Below are 24426 nucleotides of genomic sequence, written 5' to 3'. Positions count from 1 at the left end.
TAGTCACTACACAGACAACCATACAAGGGTAATTGTTATAAGAGAGTAATGCAATCATTTTCATGTCCAGGTTTGTCATCACCAGTCACAAGTTGCCCTCACTGTAGCTACGCTTGGATGTGCTTTTACATTCCAATAAATTAAAATTAATAACAAGTAAAAGGTTATTGATATGTCTCTGAAGGTTGACTTTTTGCACCAATACTTATAGGCAACCAGTCATCAGATGTCCCATGCTGATGCTCAGTATTGCACCTATATGGACCTTTAATATATTTGCTTTGTAGTAAATGGTTCATTTGCAGTGGATATATTTGCAGGTGAAACAATCAATCCCATTTTATTTGAATATTAATATACTATACAATTATAGTGATGGTGGGTGGGGTTCATCCGCCACTTTTATACTTTTATTTGAGTAAATGTTTTGCATTGATACTTCTACCACTACGGAAGTATTTTTAAACCCAAGCATCTATACTTCTACTTGAGTATTTGACACCTCAGCCTGCAATATATATATATATATATATATATATATATATATATATATATATATATATATATATATATATATATATATATATATATAATTGGGTGCTTTGTCGTCCCCTTTTCAACTACTGCCCCGGACAATTAATCTAGTAAATATGGCTCATATCGCTGCCATTGGTGAGTGATTGATAACTTTAGATTCCAATTTAGATTAAGAAAAAGAAATATATGACCTGCATATATTTATAGTATATCATGTGTTCATCAGGACAAACTGTTAGAAACAGGGTTTTAATTTTTTCTGTATCATTGTTATTATGATTATTAATAACAATCATAATAACAATTATTATTAACTGTTTTAATAAACAGGCGGATCGATTGTTGGCTTCGCTAAACGACACAAAAACATTATTTTTGTAACAGGAGACAACGCTAACCGGGCCGTCGTCGTCTGCGCAGGCGTCAGTCCTGCTCCACTGTTCACGTTGCCGGACAAATAAAGTTTTTCCGAACCACGTGACGACACTGTCATGGCTGCGCCCTCGTGTCATGTGCTGTGCGACCATGCCGAAGCCGCTTCGCTTCAGGTAAACTGTTGTTTTTGATCGTCTTTAGGGCATTTTGCCTAAAAACCACAACTGTTAAATAACTTAGTCTGATTTCTAAAGCGCGCCGCAGCGCATGCGCATTCAAATAATCGGGGAATAGTACAGCACGTTGGCAACAAGTGTTTCCCGTTTGAAGAAAGAAAAATGAAGCTAAAGAAGGGCAGAACGGGAGAGAAGAAGGTCTCCTCGGTGAGACGGAGCTTCGACATGAAAGGCAAGTGGAAACCCGTGGACCTGGACCCTAGTCTGTTCTCGGAGGAAGGCCTGCGGGACCTGGTGTGCTTCGAGGAGCTGACCTCCTACCGCCTGGTGGACAGCGGCAAGGCTGCCAAACAGCAGAGGAAGGAGAAGAAGCGAGCAAAGAAGAGAGACGCCGAGCAGGCTGGAGGTGAAGCGGCCGAACCTGCAAAGAAGAAGAAGAAGAACCAGGAGAAAGTGGCAGCGGATGATCCAGAGACGGTGAGTTGTGGCACCGGTGAGGACGCGTTGCAGGACGGCGGTGAGGAGGATGGAGAGAACGAGAGAGACTCAGCTGCTGTGTCCGAACATGCTCAGTCTGGCAACACAGAGAAGAGAGCAAAGAAGAAGAAGAAAACGAAGCAGAAGAAAAAGCAAACCGAGCAGTGTGCAGCCACAGAGGAGCAGACCGGCACCAAACCCCCAGAAACAGAAAAGCCCCGTCAGGATCAGAGAAAGCCCCCCAGGACGCAGATAAAGAACTGGACCGACGCAGCGCTTTCTGGTTCTGCAGAGCAAAACTCTGATATGAGCGCCTGGAGGGATCTGTTTGTCCCCCCTGTGGTGCTGAAGGCCCTGAGCGGCCTGGGGTTCACCTCGCCCACTCCCATCCAAGCCCTGACTCTGCCTCCGGCCATCAGAGACCGCATGGACATCCTGGGGGCGGCCGAGACCGGTAAGACCGCCGCCATCAGAACACCCCCAACCCTGAATGTCGTCCACTGACGTCGCTTTGTGATTGCAGGAAGCGGGAAGACTTTGGCCTTCGGCATTCCCATGATCCACACCATCCTGGAGTGGAGGAAGGGGTCGGGGGACACGGCCGAACCAGGTGACCCGAAGGAGGAGCCCGACGCCGGGGAGCAAGAGAACGACAGCCTGGAGGCGTCAGAGGGAGACGACGGCAGCGAGGTAGATCGGACTCCTGCAGGCTCTGAAGACGACGAAGACGAATCGGACGCAGAGGGCGAAGGTCAGGATGAGCGGCTCGGGTGCGTACGAGTGATCGACGACGCAGAGTTCGATTTCGAGGAGAAGGGGCCCAGCCGGCCTCTCCTCGGCCTGGTTCTCACCCCGACCAGGGAGTTGGCCGTCCAGGTGAAACACCACATCGACGCCGTCGCCAGACACGCCGGTAAGTCGCGCTTAAACCAACGGGGGATGAGGGAAAAGCTCATCGGCTCATCGTTTGTGTCCTCCTGTCCCCGCAGGCATCCAGACGGCCATAGTGGTGGGGGGCATGTCCCAGCAGAAACAGCGCAGGATGCTGAAGCGCCAGCCGGAGATCGTCGTCGCCACTCCGGGACGCCTGTGGGACTTGATCAAGGAGCGCCACCCTCACCTGCTCAACCTCAGGCAGCTGAAGTGAGTCACGGCTCAGGAAATCTAGATTAAAACATGCGGGAGGAAAAGTTTTCATACATAAAAAAAAAAACAAAAATGGCAGCAGCCTGATGAAGTCGGAGAAAGTCTTTACACCACTGAGCTATATAATACACTGGAGTGCTAATACTCGCTCTTAGAACGAGTCGCTTTGAAGCCACCAGCCGCCATATTGGTACTCCCTATTTCCCTCCAGTAACTAGAGAATATGTGCGCTACAGCATCGAATAACGAGGATTTTCTCATGTTCAGGGAGGCTTAAAACTTTTAAAATGTCAAATGCCATATACTTTTATGTTATGTTCTAAAAAAACTATCAAGTACTGATAAAGTCATGTGGTGAAATATTTTGCATTTTTCTCATTTAAAATATATATAACAATATACAAAAACAGATATTTACATATATGTATACATATATACATATTTATTTATTTTTTTATTTATATTATATATATATATATATATATATATATATATATATATATATATATATATATATATATATATATATATATATATATATATAGAACATTTATAATATATAAATAACAATATACAAAAACAGATATTTACATATATATATATATATATATGTAAATATATATATATATATATATATATATATATATATATATATATATATATATATATATATATATATATATATATATATATATATATATATAGATAGATAGAACATTTATGAATATATAAATAACAATATACAAAAACAGATATATATATATATATATATATATATATATATATATATATATATACACAAAAACAGATATTTACATATATATATATATATTTATATATGTATATATATTTAATATGAATAACATGTAAAATATTTCAGCACCTAATTTCCTAGTAGTTGATAGTGTTAGTACATCCACTGACTGTAGAATTACCTGTTAAACGTTTTCACACAGTCAGAAAACTGCTTGTTGTTGCAAACAAATCCTATGGGATTCTGTGAGAGTAGGGAGGAGCAAGATGGCGGCCAGTGACTTCAGTTTTTCGGCAAAATCAGCACTCCAGTGTATTATATAGCTCAGTGCTTCACACCCACAGAGCAGCATGTTGCTCGGTTTAAATCCATGTAAAATAGGATGCAACACACACAGATGCCTATAAAACCTCTCTCTGTAGAGATATGATTTTCCACTTTATGGTCATTTAGACCCCAGTTTGTGCTGCATCTGTCGCCCTCTGGATTAGGGCTGCACAATATTAGAAAATCATGCAGCTGCGATGATATTTTCCTCTTTTTCTCCTCGGTGCTGCACCCTCTGTGAGCTTTAGCATTTTGTTTAATGTCCGCTGTCGGCATCTGCTGCGATGAGACGCTGTCCAACTGGATAAATATTACAGTAGCATGAAAAATGTTGGAATATATTGGCCACCAATTATTGCACTCCAAACAGCCCTTTGCGAATCAAAGATTGAGATGAGGATAAATTAGCAACATATTGTGCTGCTGTACTCTGGACAGCCCTACACCACGTTTATTTTAAAAGGTAAAATGTTTTTCAAAGGTTAATAATATAGTCTTTTTTATTATCAGCACAAAGCGTCTATTTAAAGTCATATTTAAGATAAGAATTCCTTCTTTGTCCCCGCAGTGGGGAAATTTTTAAGATACTATATACAAAAAGGGAGGAAAAATTACGCCAAATAAAATAAATATGATCCGTTCACACACAAGTTCGGGGGAAAAAAACTAATAAAAGTGAACTCCCTATTGCCTGGGAACACCCTAAAAACAGCCGACCCCTCTTCAACAAGTGTGCCAAATCATCTGGCAAACAAATAAACAGGGGAGAAGACGCACGGAGGAACAAATCCTCATTTCCTCCCAGGAAAGCAGCGACTTCTCCATGGGGAATATCTCCAAACAGTTCCCTGTTGCATAAAGTAATAGTGGGAGGTTTATCCTTGTATGAGCTCCCTCCATTTTTCTTTAGTTTTTCCTTTTTTGAATAGTGTTCAATATACTGGTAACAACAAATGTGAATCAGGGGTTTGCAGTGCACACCTAATGCAAGAACCATTTACGTTGTCAAATAAAACTCATATTACAAGGATTTTATCCTAATTCAAGTCTTTTTCTAAATGATTGGTCTCAAACTCCTGCGCCGGCTCATGAACCGAGCTCGGCTGCATGCTAGTGAGCCAGTTAAGGCCTTTGATTCAGGTGTGTGGGGCGAGGGACGCGTCTCAAAGCTGTGGGGCCCTCCGTCCTAAACGATTACTTCAGTCTGAAAGTGATTCAACGGTGGAGGACCAGGAGAGTCACTGAAAAAGAAACGCAACCCTTTCAAATTGAACATTTACATCATGCAATTATGGATCCAATTTGAAAAGTGTTTTGTAATTGCAGATTTTAAAGTGAATTATTAAAGAGGAATTGTACAATGTATTTATTAATCTGTTATTAAATATGGCAATTCAAAAGTGTAGGTTTAAATCCTATTTCTAAATGGACCACAATTCATAAATCTGATTATAAATACCGTTACTTTTCAATCGTTTTCTTTTTCGCCTTGCATTTTGAAATCCTTTTGACAATCGCATTTTGTTTTTTATTTTACTCTACCCTCTCCAGTTCAGGTCCCTGTTTATTATCTTATAAGTGTTCCCCTTTCCCGTTTAGCTTTAGGTGACCTTAAAAGTGCTGGGTCGCCCAAATGGAACCCTTTAAGAGAATGCTCAGGGACCAGAAGGGTGACGGAAAGACTAACTGGAGAGGGTAGAGTAAAAAAGAAAATGGGATTGACAAAAGGATTTGAAAATGCAAGGTAGAGAAAACCTAATTACCCTTTTTAAATGTTTGACAACTCGCTCTAAAGAATACTTCATGATAGCGCAAGGTTGCATCAAGGCACACCTGATGCAATCAATTAATAGCTTTTAATAAATTTAAAGGAGCAGCGGCTACGGTAGCTGGAAGCGACCAAAAGGGGTAAGAGATCAACAGCTGCCGGCACAATCCCGATGCAGCCAGACGGTGGCGCTGTGGTACTAGAGGCAAAACTTTTTCAAAACCCAATCAGATTTTCTAACTCTTAAACGACATAAGAAAACCCAAAAGTGTGTGCAGCAGTGCGTGGTGCTCTGTGTTCCTGGCTTGATGCAGGTTAGTTCGGTCGTAAAAAACAGTTTTTACCAGTTGAGAATATTATCAAAAGTGAAAGGGTATCTGCCACGCAGAGATCTGGAGACTGTAATCCATGCTTTTATTAATACAAGATTGGATTACTGTAATTCATTATATGCTGGCTTGGACCACTCACTTTTACACCGTCTGCAGTTGGTACAAAATGCAGCTGCCCGTCTCCTTACTGGCACACGTAAACATGACCACATATCGCCCGTTCTAGCCTCGCTGCATTGGCTTCCGGCTGTTTTTAGAATAGATTTTAAAATTTTATTGTTTGTTCTTAAAGCTCTTAATGGTCTAGCCCCCCAGTATTTGATTGAGCTTCTCAAAATCCATGTCTCAGCCAGAACACTGAGATCCTCTAATCCGCGCCTTTATGGCAGCGGCACCGAGACTCTGGAATAACTTGCCTTGGCATATTCGATCGTCAGGCTCCTTGGAGGTTTTTAAATCCTCTCTAAAAACACATTTCTTTTCCCTGGCTTTTAATCAAGTCGAGGTGGACATTTGGCAAAATATATTTTATTTTAACATTTTATTTAAATTGAAACGTTTATCCTATTATATTTTATCTGCATTAAATTTTTCTTTTTGCATTGTGTTTATGTATTATAGCATTCAGTTTTTATCTTTTATCTGTACAGCACTTTGGTCAACCCCGGTTGTTTTAAATGTGCTTTATAAATAAAGTTTGAGTTGAGTAACGTGCCGCTGTGTCGCTGCGCCGCAGGTGTCTGGTCATCGACGAGGCCGACCGCATGGTGGAAAGAGGCCACTTCGCCGAGCTGGACAGCCTCGTTGAGATGCTGAAGACCACACACTTCAATCCCGCCAGGCAGACGTTCGTGTTCTCCGCCACGCTGACGCTGGCCCACGCTTTGCCCAGCCGCGTCCTGCAGAAGAAGAAGAAGAAGAAGCAGCAGCTGGACAACAGGAGCAAACTGGAGCTCCTGATAGAGAAGGTGGGGATCACGTCCAAGCCCAAAGTCATCGACCTGACCAGGAAGGAGGCCACCGTGGAGACCCTGACCGAGACGCTGATCTGGTGTCAGAAGGACGAGAAGGACTTCTATCTGTACTACTTCCTGCTTCGGTACCCGGGTCGCACCATGGTGTTCGCCAACAGCATCGACTGCATCAAGAGGCTCAGCGCCCTTCTGGTCATCCTGGACTGCTGTCCTCTGCCTCTGCACGCCAACATGCACCAGAAGCAACGCCTCAAAAACCTGGAGCGCTTTGCCGAGCGACAGAAGTAAGTCCTGCAGCCTTAAAGGTAGGGCTGCACAATTAATTGCATTTGCAATATAATCACAATTTAAAAAAACACATTTCCAAATCACAGAAGTCTGTAATTTTTGGCTATGTAACAATTAGTGAATCAGACGCGTCCTTTAGGTGTCAGTAATATGTTTAAAGTGGGTTTGCCTCCACATGGAAGGGAACACTGCAAAAACAGAACTAGAAATAAGTACAATATTCTTAAAATGAGTGTATTTGTCCTTGATTTGAGCAGGTAAATAAGATGGTTTGCCAATGGAATAAGATTTTTGCACTTAAAACAGGAACAATTCATCTCCATCTTCTTATTTCAAGTGCAGGATGTCTAATTATCTTATTTTAGGGGTCAAAATACTCATTCCATTGGCAGATAATCCATTTTACCTACTCAAATCAAGGATAATACACTAACTTTAAGAAAATTTTACTTATTTTTAGATCAATTTTTGCATTGAAGGGAGTTGCAGCAGTGAGATAATCAAATTTTATTACTTGTTTTAGAGTTTATATAATCATACTGTTTTACCAGAAAGTTTCAGGAATCTCACCACAGCATTAAGTAGCAGTCAAACTTTTTAATACATAGACTTGCTTGTTGGTTGCACTTTATGTTCAACAAGGATTGATGTCCAAGTTAATTAAAATAAAAGCTGTTCTCTTGAATAATATTCTGATTAACAAAAACATTAAAAGTTCTTGTTTTAAATAGTCTTTGTTTACTGACATCTTTATCTTGAGGCCATTTTTGTTGCTTGTGCGTACCAAGATCACAATTTTGGTTGAAATATATCGTTGGCAGAATGCAATCATTTCTGCTCCAATTTGAGACGCAGCGGCTCTTTTAGCACCTAATCTGCACAGCGATGAAACCGATTGATTTGTTGTTTGTATATGTTCAAAAAGACATGATAAATTAAACTGAAAAAAAAAAATATTCGCATTAAATCGCAATATTAAGCTAAATTTTTTTTTATTATTTTCCAAAATCGTTCAGCTCTACCTTCAGGTATCACTGGGAGTCAAACACCTTAAATCTGTTCTAAACTATTCAATCCTGTCTCTGCGCCCGTGTTTCTGTGACGTCCCGTCCCTGCAGCTGTGTTCTTCTTACGACGGATGTGGCGGCGCGAGGCCTCGACATCCCCAACGTCCAGCACGTCATTCACTACCAGGTGAGCCCAACCTCGACCCATTCCCACGCAGTCACTCGCTGCTTTCTAAGAAATATGATTTCCTGCGCAATTTGGAGAAGTGCGCAGACATCTGGGATTTGATTTCAGTGTTTTCCTGATCTGGAAAAGTATGGAAACAGAAAACTTTATTCCCAGACCCATTATCTAAATACCTCCCTTCCCTTCATGCCTCCCTTGTCTCATATCTGCCTTCGTCCCATGCACTCTTTGCTCTTGTATCATTTCTTCCTTCCTCTCTTAGCACATTGCTTCCTACATCACCTCCTTGCCTTTTTCTGTCCTCCCTCTCCTACGCCCTGCGTCCTTCTTTTCCCTGGTCCATCCTTCTTTCTTTCATTCTGTCCTTCTGTCTTCTTTGTGTGCTTCATTTGTCCTTCCTTTTGTTCTACCTCCTTTCCCTTCCTGTCTTTAATCTTTTTCTTCATATCTTTTCTTACTTTCTTTTCACTTCCTTGCTGTCCGTCTCTCTCTCTCTCTGGTGTTTGGTGACTTTGTATTTAAAGCCTGCAGCCTGTAGAGAAACCTGCCATAAATTCACATTAAACTTTAGGGTTTTTTTTTATGCTCTGGGATGTTGAGTGTTGAAAAGTATGAATTTTGTGCATTAAAAATGTGTAGAAACACTGAACAAAATGAGCAAAAACAAAAAATCTAAGATGTCAGCACAGAGTCCTGCTTGAATTTTGGTCAATTAAAAAAAGATTGAGTAATCTTCATTAATGCTACAGTTCTGGTCCCTGTGTGTTTAAAAAAAAAAATCTTTATTGCAACACGTTTACTAAAAAACAACAACCTACTTGTTTATATTTATATTAGTAAGGAATGGAAGCACAAACCTATTAGTGGGTCCTAAATGTTTCCTGAACTGAGTTTCCACATCCTTCTAATACTGAAAATGTTGTATTTTGCAAACAGCGTCAAAGTTGTTGTTTTTTGCAAATAATTTTTATTAAAAGGAATAGCCCAAAAACTGTTTTAAACGTACGTTATTTTAAGAAAATACAGCCTTGAGCAACACGCCAAATGGAAATTAAATCCGACTTATATTCTTTATATGAAGAGACATTTAAAATGATGTCACACAAGGGTTTACCTCATTTATTCCTCGTTTATTCGGTTATATTTATGAAATTTATTACATTCGGGGTATATTTACACAAGTTTAACTTAACTTCAATCTATGCTCTTTACCACAAAATGAATCCGTTAAATTATTGGCCCCTAACTCCAGTCCTCCGGGGCCGAGGGCCTGCAACTTTTAGATGCGTCTCTCTGCTTCAGCACGCCTGACTCCAACATCGGCTCGTCAGCGGAGCTCCACAGGGCAGCCGAGGAGCTGAGTTTGAGACCGCTGTGGTAAAAGAAGGCATCATTCCTCTGATGTACAGCATCTGCAGCATCACGTCTGGGTTAGAAAACTGCTAACAGGGTATTGCTCCAGTCAGATGTCTTTAATGTTGTTGTTTTTTTTTAGGAAAGCCTGATCAGGTCAGAACCTGCAGTTAATATTCAGAGTCATGGTCTCGAGCTCAAATCCTCCAGTACCAACTTTAAGGCTACATTCACACGGCAGGTTGTGATGCTCAATTCCGATTTATTTTGCTGAAATCTGGGTGTTCATTTTAGGTGGCCGTTCATACTGCCATTGAATGCGACCGCCATCATACTGCTGTCTGAACGGTTCAATACCCCTAAGCTGCCCACATGCACAGACAACAGATGGAGACGCCACACAGCAGCTATAATATTAATACCACATCATAGCAAGACGTAATAAAGTAAGAAGAAAGCAGCGCAGCTATTAATGATATATTAAATGGAGCGCTAGCTGCTGCTACTGTGTGTGGATGTATAGCGAATGACAAGAGAGAGACGTGAAAGACGGATAAAATGTGACATTACCGTTCAGACCCTGGGCGCTTTGAAAAAAATCCAATAAGCATCCGAATTAAATATCCAGATTTTTTTGGGGGTTTAAAAGATCGGAATTGAGACACCTGGCCTGGTGGGTTAGATTTTGGGACCACAGATTTAGGCGTTTCCTCTTTCTGTGCGTCATCTGTGTCTCATGGACACAAACAGTGAAAACTATTAAAACATGAACATATTCTCTTTTTTTTTTTTATGATCACCTTTTATTAAATTTTCCTCCTACCATACATGACTAGAAAAAGGAAATGTTTCCCCAGCTCACATGTGGAAACTGGAAAATGTACAATAACATAAAAATAAAATGTTGTCACCCGGTGGAAAATAATAAAAACAGGACATTTTGGAGGGATAAAACAATAAAAATAAAATTATGAGCAATACTAATGACGGTTTAGAAAGATTTATGAAAGAAAATGTTAATTACACCCCTAAAATACACAGCCTGAAAATTGATGTACTTTCTTTATCTCAACACATCCGTAGTAATGGGGAAAACATGTCAAGTGGTCAAGGAGGCTTGGCTAAAATATTAATTTAAAAGTAAAAAAAAAAAAAATTTCTATCACTTCTGCATGATTTGTTTGCTGTTGAAGTGCAAACAGCAGCAATCTAATGAACTTAATGGGTGGGATTGCTCCTCCATGCATTTAGTGCCATTTGCTTTGTGAATTCAGTGCAGAAATAAAGCAAATAGCAGGAGCAAAACTAAAAAAATAAAAATGGAGATTGCTCCGATCCATCCCCCCTCATTGGACACTTAATTTGTCCTGCAGGTTCCTCGAACATCAGAGACCTACGTCCATCGGAGCGGCCGCACAGCCAGAGCCACCAGAGAGGGCCTCAGTCTGCTGCTCATCGGTCCAGACGACGTGATGAACTTCAAAAAGATTTCCAAGACTCTCGGGAAGGACGAGGATCTCCCTGTGTTCCCTGTCGAGGACAAATGCTTCGATGCGATCAAGGTACAGTCCATCAGCATCGGGCGCGACAGCAAAGCCACGTGCAGGGCTGCAAAATGCGGATCATCTAATCCCAGAGACCCCCCCCTGTGTGACAAATGCTTAATAATCCCTAGATACTAGAGTTTTATGTCACCGCGTTAAGCTGGGATTCCAGCTTTCAATAATTTCTGCCGCTTTACAGGAGCGGGTGAACCTCGCTAGGAAGATCGAGAAGATCGAGTTCTTCAACAGCAGAGAGAAGCAGCATGACTCCTGGTTTAAGCAGGCGGCAAAGGACCTGGAGGTGGACCTCGACGACGACCTCCTTATGGGTAATTTAAACCGAGCACATCCCACTGCGACGTGAAAACAAGAAATCGGGCATCTTTGAAAACCAAAACGAAACGCCGTCTGTGTCCACAGGCAGCGCTAGAGAGCAGGACGACGACGGGCAGCAGCAGAAGATGGTGAAGGGGATGAAGAAGCATTTAAAGCATCTAATCTCGCAGCCCATATTCAAGAACGTGATGAAAACAAAGTACCCCACTAAAATGGGAAAACTCGAGCTGACAAACGTTCCCGTTGCGGGGATGGAAAGCGCCCTGACCAGGATTTCAGGGCAGAAGAACACACCTAAACTGACGGGTTTTCCTCAGCAGCAGAAAGGACGAAAGCAGAGGAAAAGGGGGAAGAAGCAGGCATGATGTGGTTTTTACAAAATGTTTCTGTACTAAAAAGCGTTTTATTTCCCTTTAATAATTACTGCCCATTGTGTCGCTATGTGGATGGAATGCAATATTTTATAAACGTATCTTTGCGTAAGGATCTGAAAGCGTGGGTGTGTTTTTTTTTTTTTTTTGTTCCGTTGGGAGAGGGCTGCTGTTTCCCGGAAAGTTCAGGGCTGAGTTCGTCGGTAGAGAATGTCGTAATGCGACGTCTGGTAGAGGAGACGCACGGCTGGATCTGCTCCCTCGGGAATGACGTGGTGGACCAGCTGCTGCTCGTCGCCCTCCATCGACACGATGTGGATCCCGACGTCCAGAGCCTGCGACAAGGCCAAGATGTCCACGTGATCGCACTCCATGGCCATCAGCTCCACTTCCTGAAGGAGCCCGACATCATCAGCTCCTCCTCATTAACCTCCAACGTTAAGGCAACAGGCTTATTACCCACCTGCCGGCAGTACGCCTTCAGATCTGGCGCCTCGACGAAGTTGCAGAAGAAGTCGGCGTGGGTCTGGAGGTGCGCAGATGTGAGCAGCCTGAGGAACTGCACCACGCTGTCGGAGATGAGCTGCTGGTTGAAGAGCCTCAGGAGAGTGTCTTCCTGCTCCGCGGCCATGCACTGGTTCACCACTTGCAGGACCTGCAGGATGAGACGAACTTGCAGGCAATAGCACGCGAACAGAGCTGCAGAGGCGGGGGGGGAAGCATTGCTGGCATTGTTGTCCTGCAGAAACAACAAACTCTGCTTGTTTTGATAATTGTTGGTTCTAGCGCCATAAAACTTTACGGGCCATCATAGCGAGCCCAAACCAGTTGGACCCAACCAACTGGTTTGGGCTGGCTGTGACTCATTTTTTATTATTATTATTGTTGTTATAAAAGTAAAAATGCAAGTTAAACTAAGGTAACAAATGGTATCTATGGTAATCTATTTTCATATATTTAAAATGAGCCACAATGGGCTAATGTTAATCATCCTAATTATTATAATGGTTTTAAAGATACTGACTTGGATATTAACCGTATTCATTTATAAAATAATTAAGTAATTGGGGCCAAAGGAGAAATGTTTAACCGTTTTCTCATTCCAGTCTAAACCACACGTATGCAGGAAAAACCTGCAACTCATTTTTCCCTTACCTGACATTACTCAAATGAAACTTTTGTCCCACTTGAGACAAAAAAGTGCCATAATAATCAGATAATGTTTTATCACCCCAACCTATTTAATATTTGCTTGAAATGCCCTTTAATCTGCAGGGCTTGGGTCCAACATGTTGGGTCTCATTCCACAAGCTTCTCGTGACCCGGGGTTTAACTTCCTAGCTGATGTCTGGAAGTGTTGCTTGATTATTTTCACACGTTTCCTCGTGACGCACCAGTTCCTCCTGCAGTAAGACACCCCCACAGCATGACGCTGCCACCTCCGTGCTTTAACGTTCTAAACTGCTCTAAATGTAACAAAGATCATTAAGGATAGACACTTAAATTTTTGTTCAGGAGATGTCTTAGAAAATTTGGGTTTTGGAACCCTGAGGGGATTTGCAAGCATTCAATCTTTGTCACTTTTAGAGAAATGGCCTCTTCCTCACTGAGTGGACCATTTAACCCATATTGGTACAGGACTGCCTTTAAATAGGGATAAAAAAAAATATTATGGCCTTTTGTTATGAGGGGAATCATTTTTGTTTGAATAATAAGACATTTTCCCCCACAATTAAGCAAAAACATTTAATTGGCTGAAAACAAGAAGTGTTTAGTCAGATTTAATGGCAGACATTAAAAAAAAGTGGTTCTCTGGTTTAAACGTATCTCAAAGAAAAATGTCTGATTTATAATGGGCAATAATTGCTTCAGTCACACGTAATTAGTCCTACGGGTTTCCTCTTCCTCTGACTTTATTAAGAGGGCTTGTTAATTGGAAAAAATGGCTCCTAAAATAAAACAGACTGTAGAGGGAAACTCACTGTGCTCTGGTGGTGGCTGAACGAAGCCTCGTCAAACCCCGCAGAGAGCAGAACTTCTCCACTCTGTATGATCTGGTCCTTAAATCTGAAATAAACCAAGAAAGACCAGACATGAAACTAGGGATGTACGATACATTGGGATTAACATCTGTATCGGCCAATGTTAGTCATTTTTTAACATATCGGTATCGGTCCGATAAGTGAAACTGGGCCGATATTAACAACAGACGTTTATTTCCAGCTAGTTGAAGTGAGGGCGTTGGTCATGTGACAGTAATGCATTGTGTTTTTATTTTTTTAATGAAGCAGAGATAAAAATAAAAAGTGTGTACGTCTAGACTATAACCAGGCCCGTATTAAGACAATGTGGTGCCCCTGGGCACTATACCTCAAAGCCCCCCCTTACTCACGCTGTCCTCCGGTCAAAAACATCAGACATAATCGAGGGGATTTCTGTAATGTAATTTACTATTTACTAACTTACACAACTACATGTAGGCATATGAGCAGTGAGCAATATTCAAATATCTCATTTTAAAATATTGAAATAAAAAAAAATCTTGATTTATTTATCATTTATTATTATTGTGACATCAGTGTTCACAAAATTAATAATGCATGGTCTTTCAACAATTTCAAGTAAATAATATAACAATTTATGAAAAATATATTTTTAAAGCATGTGTCATGTGGTGCACCCCCATGGTTGGTGCCCCTGGGCACTGGCCCTTATGGATAATCCGGCCCTGCTATAACCCACATTAAAAAATGCCGTTACAGTAGTTTTCAGTCGGTACAGACTTTTACAGAATTGAATCATCACAGAAACATAAATGTTTGTGTGTGTGTATATATATATATATATATATATATATATATATATATATATATATATATATATATATATATATACACACATACATACATATGCACAGGTAAATATCTCTTCTCGGTTAGCAGTCATAACAGCAATATTAATATCAGAAATCGATGTTGGCCCAAATTTTCATATCGGTGCATCCCTACATGAAACATTTGTCTTAATATTTGCTGATACTGAGCTGCACGGTGCCTATCGGACCTGCACAGGGTTCTGGGACTGCACGGTACCTTTACTGACCCTGCAGAGGTCAGTAAGGCCCTTTAAATGGACAAATTGCAGTTCCCTCTCGGAGATTATGCAGAGCCCTGTTTCTTTGGATCTCTGCAGCACCGACCTCTGCACGCATGGCTCTGGGTCTCTGCAGAGTTTACCACTGACCTCTGCATGGCTCTGGGGCTGTGCAGGACTGACTCCAGGTGTGCGAAGCAGACAGCCCTGTAGAAGCAGTTTCCATCACCGCGAACTTTCCTCACTGCCGAAAACTGGAGGCCTAAATCCTAAGAGGAGAGCAGAGTTTTGTTTGTCACAGCCGACATAGCTGCGTGCTCGGCGCTGGTCGGTTGCGCACGAAGCGGCATACTTTGTACTTGGGACTCGGCGGCGTTTCCTGGGGCAGCAGCGATGAGATGTCGTCTGCGCATGACACCAGGCTGCAGACCTCCATCTGCCGAGAGTCGGAGCAGCTTTGGGACCGTAAGCGCAGCTTTCACACGGACACACGCAACATGACGTGCGTCTGGAGCTGCGTAGAGGCACGTTTCGTAAAAATTTTGCTTCCACTTTTTCCCGAAAACCGGATGTTTGCGGAAGGACCTGTGCGTAATTCATTTAAAGGGCCAGTACACGGTTTGCGACGCTGACGTCATGTTACTGTAAATTTGCGTGGCATGTGCAAACCGGGACTGCACAGTTGCCTTCCCTCGCTGCAAGAAGGTCCTGGGTTCAAATCCCAGCCTGGAGTATTTCTGCACTGAGCTTGCATGTTCTCCCTGTGCATCCATGGGTTCTCTCTGGGTACTCTGGCTTCCTCCCACAGTCCAAAATCATGACTCTGAAGTTAATTGGTTAGTCTTAATTGAGTGTGTATGCATAGTTGTTTGTCCTGTGATAAACTGGTGACCTGTTGACAACTGGCCACTTAGGCACCCCATGTGACTCTGCTCAAATAAGCGGGTATAGACGATGGATGTGCACGGTGTGGTTGTCACATCCTTTGAAGACACCAATGTAGGATTGTTTATTTGAAAAATTTTAAAATACTTTATCTGTTGACTTGTATTTGATCCAGTAAAACACTTTCATGTCATATTTTTGACGTCTGAATCACCCGACTAGTTCCAGTTATCATGCTTCTCTCCGTACATTAATTTTCTCAGAGCTATAAATGTGTTTATTGAATAAATGCCATAGTTTATTTAAAATCATTTTTAATTATATCATTTTTATTGTATATTATGTAGAATATGTTATACATCACATCTAAATGCATAGCATTCTTTTAAAAATGTGTATAAAAGGCAGAAACACAGTCTCACTGTCAGATATTTAGAAACATACAACTTTTTTATTGTGATTACATTTAGTAAGTTGGAAAAAAAACTTTCCCTTTTTTAAAAGAAATAATATTTACCAGAATAACTGCTGATGTTGCCACTAACAAGCTTTTTTTGTTTCTAAAATATAAAGCTTTGCTTTTTAAGCTGATCAGTTTTTACGTTTTCATTACTGATCTTTGACCTCCTGTTTCCAGTTGGGTTTGAAAATGACCTGAGACTCTTAAAAACGGGAAAGGCCAGAGAACATGGGATTTGATTTCAAAAATCATGAGATTATTGACAAAAAATATACTACTATTACTAATTAATATTAAAAACTATAATCAGAGTAATAATTAAAAGATTAAGTACTCAAACTGAGAAAAAACAAGGCTAGGCTAGACGAAGACCCAGGTTTATGTTCCACCATGCACAGAATGGAGGAGAGTAAAAGAAGAAACCTCGCAGTTAAAGAACTGCTACAATTTTTTTCAGTGTCATATTTTGCTAGTGCAATGAAAATGAAGACAGTGGAAATGTGGAAAAAAAGTGAAGCATATTCAATAAAGACCCACAAACTGGATGATCCATATTATCCCCCCATCTATAGAAACACAAAGTACACAATAAAAATCCCCAAAGCTATGTCTAATCCAGTTTTGCCACATTCTGTACATTTCACTTCAACTTAATCAATAATAGCCATCAGAGACTAATGCATATTTTCTTACCTGTATGTCTTCAATGTTTTTTTCCCCCTCTATCTCACTGAAAGTGCTTGTAGTCACGTTTCTAAATATTCAACAAGACTGCAATGCGTGTTTGTTGACTAGGTGCATCATTTCATGCTCAAATGCATTATTTGAATCTAAACATTTCATTTTAAAACTAAACAATGGTTACATCCCCAGGGCACAGACACAGTTGAGTGGAAAACTTGGTGCAACGATGTTTAAAACTCAGAAGAAACAAAATACAGTCTAATAAAACCGACTTACATGCGCTTAGCAGAGATACAGTTTGATGAAACCTTCCAAAAAAGTACAAATGCTTTTGTTAAGAGCGTCCAAATGTACTCCAAAAACAAACAAAAAAATAACAGCATCAGCTGAATGTCTCACTTGTTTTACTAACTTTACTCGAACTTTTGATTTGAGTTTTGCTCCCGATGCTTTTCAGCGACTCTCTCCACCTTTTGTCCATCAGAGCTGCCGTAGAGCACGACTCCAGCCTCCTCACTCTCCTCTCGGTGTCCGCCTTATCCAGAATGAACTCCTGAAATAAGGGGGGGAAAAAAGTTGATGCTGGTTTTGACAGGAAGGAACCAGAAGTCACAGGTTTCTGGCCGCAGCTCAGTCAGCATGCACAGGCTGACCCGTAATCACCACTGAAAGCTGCAACATTGGGTATAAGTATCAGAACTGGATCATTTAACACCCATAGCGTAATTGGACTGGAACGTTTTTAAACGTTCTGCTTTTCCAAAGGTTCATACATTTTCCTCAAGTACCCTTTGATACATGAAACAACTCGTGGTGGATTTATGAGCTGGCCGGGTCCTACTGGAGCAAAGCACCCCCCAAACCATGACACTTCCACCTCCATGCTTCACAGCTGGAATAACGTTCTTTCTCTAAACTCCTCAGTTTGTTTTACTTCTCACATCAAAACGTGTGCAGTCTCTTTCTGATTGTACATGCGTGCACTTTCACATCAACTGTAACCGTCCTCACAGGAACAGCTGTAGATCCCGTGGTAATATTGAGGATTTTTGGAGACTTCTTTTAACATCTTGGGGTCTGCTCTCAGGACAAACTTGCATCGGCGTCCAGTTCTGGGCTTGTAGGCATTTGTTTTAAATGTCCTCCACTTGCAGACCATCCGTACAATGAAATCAAATTATTTCACCAATTTAAATCCCTTACCAGACTCATAAAAAGCCACAATCCTCTCTCTGAAGGCCTCATAAAGCTCTTTGGATCATGGTATAACAGGCAGGGGCACACCGTGCAATAATGTTCAAGCCATTTGCTCCAGATGTGATAAATCTGTAATTTTAGCTCTTTCAGCTTCAAAGAAATACTGGGGTCTCACTAGAAACTACACTTAAAGTAGTTCTTTTTTCTTAAGCTCTCATTTTTACCTGTATTGTCATTATTGTTACATTTGATATAATTACTTCAACAGGGTGTCCTAATTTTTCCCATGAGTGCATTTTAACTACCATCTTTGAACAAAGTAATAAAAATGATCTTGCTTATCATTTCATTTGATTTTAAATGCAGGAAGGGAGCCTGTGCATGAGGACATTACCTTCACCATGTCCATCATAGTCAGCACACTCATGCTTTTCAGCGGCCCGTACTGCGAAAGGTAACACTGTTGAGCAAGATTGTTGACGGCCATGAGTAATTTTCCAACTTCTTCAACCTGGGAGACACAGATGCACATTGCAGTGTTTTTTATTCCCATGCACCATCGTTAAACCTTTAAACTCTAACGTTGAAGAAATCACACCTTCTCTCTGGATGCACCTTGGTTCATCAGCAAGTTCACCTCAGCCTGCTTGTTCTTCTCTTTGAGGCTTTCTAACTCGCTCTGCAGTTCAGACAGTTCTTTGGTGGACATCTGTGTGCGAAAGATGCGGTCATTGGAGCTAAATGATGTTCAGGAGTGCTGTCTCGAGGGTTATAGAGCCCTAACCAGCTTGCGTATGTTGTGCTGCCGCTTCAGGTTTCGCAGCTGCCGCTGACCCTGCTCCACCTCCGCCTCCATACGCCTCAGACGTTGCAGCAGTTCCTGGTGGGTGATGGACAGCGTCTGGTGGCGTCGAATGATGGGCATGACCAAAGACTCGTAGCTGTTGTAACGGTAAACTGGAAGAGATTGCAGACGCTTTGTTCCATCTTGAGGCAGAGGTATAATTAACGAAGCAGGTCGACATACATTCACCATCTAAGAACACACGGACCTTTTTCCTCACTGTGACATTAAATGGGCTTGTTTTTGGTCAGTTAGAATTACCAAAAGAATTTCTAGGGGACTACAGTCAGGGCGGCCACAGAAGCAATGGCCTTGTCCTTAAAGGGGACATGCCATACAAAATCCAAATTTTTTTAGCCCTTAAATACATTTTGTTGTATACTTGTAGTCTAGGAATGCAGAAAAGTAGAATTTAGTCTGTCCAGGTGCTGCGTAGATGTCTTCATAAACTGTTTGGGTCACAGTATTTGCTGTGGAGCTGCTAAACAAGGATATAGACTTCCGGCTTACCAATTTCGCGAATTGACCATTTTTTATATTTTTTGCCAAGAAATTTGTAGTCCAAGCTGAAGGATTCCCAAGCTACAGGTGGATTAGTGAAATATGTTCGGTCGTTCTGTGCATTAACCCTCACGATTCATTACGCCATCCCCTCGTTATCGTTATAAAAATGCCCGATTGAGTTGCAGAGGAACGCTCTGCGACCTGGAGGATTGCCGGGTGTGAAGTGCTTCCTTTGCATTTAAAGGGACAGCACCAAAACAAGTTGTTCTCAGACACCTTCGAACAAGGGTAAAAGGACTAAAGCATTGCAGTTCCACTTGTATAGACCTGAACTGAATGATTTCAATGTGAAAAGGAAGGCATTTAAAAGCATAATATGCCCCCTTTTAGCAACTTTATAAGTAATTTGATGGTTAATGTCCAATTGAAAGACTCATTTTGAACAAGCTTCAACTTCCCAGCCAATGTAATGCAAGCCTCCCCACTTTTCTCCAAATGTAAAAAGAGGTATAATGGAATAATGGTTTTGCAAACTGTTATTTGACTTTTAATGCTGCTTTCAGAGTAATGGCTTCTTTCTCTCTGATTGGCCTTTCAGTCCAGGTTGGACTTGGACTCATAATTGTGGATCAGCCCACATCCTCTCTGGGTCTTTTGCTTTATCTTTGGTTTCTCACCAAAATGTGTTCCTCTCTTGGACAGAGAACCCATTTCCTTTCTGAACACTATGACAGCTGGACATCCAGCTTTTGTTTTATGATATTCTGTCTGATTTTGTTGGATTTTTGTTGGACATCTTGCCCTGAAGCACGTCAAAAGGTGGACCTCCATTTTCAAATATTGCTAATTAATCAGACACATTTTATTTTGATAATATCTGACAAAAAATACATGAAAAGTTTGGTTAAATTCAATGTCAGAAAGGGGGATTGAAAAATAAGGTTATATGTGGTTTCAGCTGTATATAATAAGCTTTGGACTTACTTGTGGGGAGAAGATCTAGAGTTTTCATCAAATAGTCTTCGTAGATTTTGTATTTTTCTGTTCTCTGCTTTAAAACCTGCCGCCTGTGAGATTGAAATGGGTTTAAAAAAAACAACGACAGGGTTTTTGTTTTTTGTTTTTTACATTAAATTATTTGTTTCCTCGCCTGGCTTCTAGTTTTGTCAGCTGTTCCGTCAAATCCTCGATCTCTCTCTGTTTCAGGATGTTCTGCTCCAGAGCGGCTTCGCAGTGCTTCAGCGCTCTCCTTCGCTTCACCTCGTTTTCAGCCACAAACTTCTCGAATTTCATCATCTTCTCTTTAGCCTGGGAGAAAATTTCACACCAGAACGAGCTAAATGAAAGTTTGTCCCTGAGCATTTCCTGTCAAACGTCTATTACAGTAACTTCAGGAGGTGTCAACTCACTTGCCGTTGTTCAGTTTCCAGCTCAGACCTTCTAAGAGCAAGAGCCTCCATGCAGCTCCTGAAATCCTGAGTCTTGAGCGCGAGCTGAACGTCCACTTCATGCAGCTCGGCCTGTTTTCGTGCAATCAGCGTCTTTTTCAGCGTTTTCACTCCCACCTCTAAGATTTTGCTTGGAGTCTAGACATCCAAAAAAAAAACACATAGGTGCACCGACCCAAACTCTGCAGCATTACACAACAAAAATGATTACAGCAAAGGTTGTTAGGGTTGCACAATTAAAAAAAATCAGATTCTTACCTCCTTTGTCGCGGGTACGCAGAACACCGCTTTTTTCCTGTCTCTAAATGACAAGCCAATCGTCACCAGCAGTGTGATTTAGTCATGACATTTTAGAATATCCTGATCAGAGCGAGATCAGGCCTACCTGCTGTCCTCCGGCTGAGTAACAAAAACGTTTTTCACTCTTTTCTCCATCTGCACTTTTGGACAAGAGTCCCCGTCCAGAACCGGGAGAGGAGACGTCGTCATGTCTTCTGTAGTTGTGTCTTCCTGCAGCTCTGGTGAAACACCATTAAGATCCCTTCCTGGGTTTGTGTAGGCGTTACCTAGCAACCACCAGGGAGGCAGCCCAGAATGTGCCTGATTAAAAACTCTGGAGGTGTTTTTTTATTTTATTTTAATGCTTTATTGCAATTGAACATTTATAAAAAATGAACATGAACAGACAACTGAAATATGTAAATATGTAGCATTATTAAAATTATCACTGATTTATGCAGGGGGATTTATGACAGTTTTTAAATATACATGTTTTTAAGGGACAAGCAGAGAAGCTGTAGTTGTGACCTTTTTGGACGTTTCTGCCTGGAGCTCTTCTAAGCCAGTAAATTTTAAAATGTGGGGCAAACCAGCTTCATGTTTCTGTTTTTAAATCCTGCAGCTCCATGTTTTATCAAACTGTGGCACAAGTACCACTAATGGTAGCCAGGCAGCCTCTAATGTCACTGTAGTGGTAATTTTGGTGTTGACTATTTTGAAGGCAAACGCTTCGTTCCATTTACCTCTAAGCACAGATCTCACTGTGGTCCGGATCCAAGTTTGAAATCCATCAATCTTTTCATTTTCTTATTAACTTTGCTGAGGGATAAGGCTACTGTTAGATAAAAACAGTGTATTTCTCTTCAATTTGGGTTTTCAAACAATGTAGAAACATTTTTGCTGCGTGGTGGCCATATTGGATTTATTATTCAGCGGAAGGAAGAAACCTCTACTTTCTTATGGTGGTGCTTGGGGAAATCTTGGTAATTACGGATGTTGTGCAATGTTTCATAAATAACTCTCTATCTGTTAAGTACTATCTGGTGATAATCAGCTGTTAAGCTGGGTGAGAACGCCGTTTTCTTTGTTAATACCAGCTTGGGTTTGTGCTCCAGGTTCATCAGCTCTTGGGCCTTTCTCTCATTTTCAGTTGTCAGCCCGAGGAGATCAATCTGAGGTTGAAAAACTGTTGGTTCTGTGGTAAAGTGTGGACATCTTGGTGGTTCCTCTCATTGCAACAAACACAGTGTTGCAGAATCAAACACCTGCTAATTTATAAGTGCAAGAGGATGTTATGATCCTTGAGTATTTGTGTTTTCAGTCTTGAATATATTTGGACTGGTTTCTTTAAAGGTACATAGTGCAAGTTAAATATTATTTTATTTTATTTCCCATACCTGTGCTTACAATTGCCCGGCACGTAAAATAGGTTTTCCTCTATTTACTGCAGTTGTCTCTATAGGCTCCATTAGTCAGCTCACAGAGAGTGATTCGGGTCGAATCCTCTGGGCTTGTGTGTTGGTATGTGACGCGCTGCACGTTCTTGTTCACCTGGCTACTTTGTTGAGTCTCTGCTGTAATCGATGCATTAGCAACAAAACATGGGCTAACTTAAATATTTATAATTTTATTACCTCAGAAAACATCACGCCTCTAAACAAGACTGGTGCAGTCGCAGATGCACTGCACTGGTGTCATTACAACTTTTCACCAGAGGGGGCAGACATCTGCTTAAACCCTGGAATTTACGCTATGCTCCTTTAAATGTATTTTTTAAATGTTTGTTTATATGTTCACTCTGGTAGGTTAGTTTATGAATTCAGCTCTTGGTTCATCCTATATTAAGCTTGTATTATGTTCTGTTAGATTTCTACCTGTGTTCCCTCCCTGTCGCTGTCTCTCTTTTACTCATCTGATTACTCACGCCTGCTCCCTGTGCCTTGACTCCTCACTCCCTCTGTATTTAAGCTGTTTGGTCACCTCCTCTCATTTACTGGCTCCTCTGTCATACCTGCCGTTATGCCTGCCGCCCACTCCTCAGATTTTTGTCTTCCCGTAAGTTCTTTGGTTTCATTTTTATTAAAACCAACTTACCTTTACGTCGTCTCCAGATATCTGTTTGCAATTTGGTCCAGCCTCAACCGCCGTATAGCTGAAAGAGGGCAAAACAAATAAAGCTTGCTGGAACTTCAAAGATTAGATATAGAACAAAAAATATATATATAATCGTCAGCATCTTTATCAGTCATTCCAACATACATTCCAAAGAAATATGTCCTTTGCATTTAAACTATCCGTTATAGAGCTGTGGTCTGCCACTGTCGGGCGCTCGGGGAACATTCTGGGGTTCAGAGTTTTGCTAAGAGACCCAGAGTGGCGTGGGGTTTGATCCGGGGATCCCAGGATGCAAGCACCATGATCTGGTCACTATAGCCCCATTTACACCACCCTTTTTTAACCGTGCCGAGAACGCTCTGAGCTCGGTAACTGAGAAAACTATTGAGTGTAAATGGAACGCAAACTGAACTGAACCATGCTACTCAACTGAATCTTAAAACAAGAAAATCCGGCTTGTGTTCGACTCTGATCACATTCGGTTGCCCAAATTTTTGGGAACTAGAATTACAAAACAAACCAAGGTAGGGATATCAGTGGCCGGGGGATCTAGCGCTCCTTCAACGCTGGCAATATGCACTGAAGTGTTCAAATACACCAAAATAACATTCACACACCCGGTAGATCCAGGTTTAAAGTAATCTTTTAATTTTACCAGTGTCTTTCTACTGAGTGGGAGTAATATTAACGCATTGTACTTGACCTACCCAAGTCCCAATGTGAATCTGGGGATGGAGCTAAAGATTATGGTGTTTGCAAAGAGGCCATTCTACCTGAAAGCCTAGGAGCTCGTCATACCAGAGGAAGCATACAGACATAAAGACTTTCTTATTCTCAGATATAAATAATTTTCATCATGCCATATTTCAATAAAATATAAATAAAAACTGTTAAGAATTTTTCCTTCTTCTAAATTTATACTGCCTAAAGTGTATTTTTTTTTATCTCTTTGGAGATGGCCGTCT

At 41.2% G+C, this 24426-nt stretch overlaps 3 protein-coding genes across 3 annotated transcripts; 1 reads left to right on the top strand and 2 right to left on the bottom strand.

Moving 5' to 3' along the window:
• The first annotated feature begins 1004 nt into the window (after window positions 1–1004).
• On the top strand, window positions 1005–12069 carry ddx24 (DEAD (Asp-Glu-Ala-Asp) box helicase 24). The gene is made up of 8 exons (XM_012854738.3): window positions 1005–2019; window positions 2089–2478; window positions 2555–2708; window positions 6629–7150; window positions 8273–8348; window positions 11075–11263; window positions 11445–11574; window positions 11666–12069. Exons 1-8 carry the CDS (start codon window positions 1251–1253, stop codon window positions 11944–11946), a joined length of 2511 nt encoding a protein of 836 aa, XP_012710192.2. The 5' UTR covers window positions 1005–1250; the 3' UTR covers window positions 11947–12069.
• Window positions 10482–17170, bottom strand: LOC105919432 (ubiquitin thioesterase OTUB2). The gene is made up of 6 exons (XM_012854743.3): window positions 17084–17170; window positions 15398–15559; window positions 15196–15314; window positions 13935–14019; window positions 12416–12607; window positions 10482–12344 (listed from the first exon to the last, which is right to left on the bottom strand). Exons 2-6 carry the CDS (start codon window positions 15479–15481, stop codon window positions 12138–12140), a joined length of 687 nt encoding a protein of 228 aa, XP_012710197.2. The 5' UTR covers window positions 15482–15559; window positions 17084–17170; the 3' UTR covers window positions 10482–12137.
• On the bottom strand, window positions 17110–23549 carry si:ch1073-416d2.4 (coiled-coil domain-containing protein 42 homolog). Its single transcript, XM_036150505.1, has 10 exons — window positions 23441–23549; window positions 21453–21633; window positions 21326–21368; window positions 21029–21205; window positions 20770–20927; window positions 20604–20686; window positions 19056–19228; window positions 18870–18980; window positions 18666–18782; window positions 17110–17627 (listed from the first exon to the last, which is right to left on the bottom strand). Exons 2-10 carry the CDS (start codon window positions 21554–21556, stop codon window positions 17457–17459), a joined length of 1137 nt encoding a protein of 378 aa, XP_036006398.1. The 5' UTR covers window positions 21557–21633; window positions 23441–23549; the 3' UTR covers window positions 17110–17456.
• Between the last annotated feature and the right edge of the window lie 877 nt (window positions 23550–24426).

The sequence above is a fragment of the Fundulus heteroclitus genome, chromosome 19 (assembly GCF_011125445.2).
Source record: "Fundulus heteroclitus isolate FHET01 chromosome 19, MU-UCD_Fhet_4.1, whole genome shotgun sequence".
NCBI classification, from domain to species: domain Eukaryota; kingdom Metazoa; phylum Chordata; class Actinopteri; order Cyprinodontiformes; family Fundulidae; genus Fundulus; species Fundulus heteroclitus.
Note: the sequence above shows the minus strand (reverse complement) of the source record. Positions and strands in the feature narration are given on the sequence as shown.

Excerpts from the sequence above, each read along its gene's own strand:
- si:ch1073-416d2.4 (XM_036150505.1), bottom strand. The coding sequence starts at position 21,556 with ATGACGACGTCTCCTCTCCCGGTTCTGGACGGGGACTCTTGTCCAAAA. Across the intron at positions 20,687-20,769 it reads CTGACAAAACTAGAAGCCAG|GCGGCAGGTTTTAAAGCAGA; the intron begins GCGAGGAAACAA and ends TCAATCTCACAG. Across the intron at positions 17,628-18,665 it reads CTATGATGGACATGGTGAAG|GAGTTCATTCTGGATAAGGC; the intron begins GTAATGTCCTCA and ends CCCTTATTTCAG.
- ddx24 (XM_012854738.3), top strand. The coding sequence starts at position 1,251 with ATGAAGCTAAAGAAGGGCAGAACGGGAGAGAAGAAGGTCTCCTCGGTG. Across the intron at positions 2,020-2,088 it reads CCTGGGGGCGGCCGAGACCG|GAAGCGGGAAGACTTTGGCC; the intron begins GTAAGACCGCCG and ends TTGTGATTGCAG. Across the intron at positions 2,479-2,554 it reads CGCCGTCGCCAGACACGCCG|GCATCCAGACGGCCATAGTG; the intron begins GTAAGTCGCGCT and ends CTGTCCCCGCAG.
- LOC105919432 (XM_012854743.3), bottom strand. The coding sequence starts at position 15,481 with ATGGAGGTCTGCAGCCTGGTGTCATGCGCAGACGACATCTCATCGCTG. Across the intron at positions 15,315-15,397 it reads CGCCGAGTCCCAAGTACAAA|GATTTAGGCCTCCAGTTTTC; the intron begins GTATGCCGCTTC and ends CTCTCCTCTTAG. Across the intron at positions 12,608-13,934 it reads TCAGCCACCACCAGAGCACA|GTCCTGCAAGTGGTGAACCA; the intron begins GTGAGTTTCCCT and ends CTCATCCTGCAG.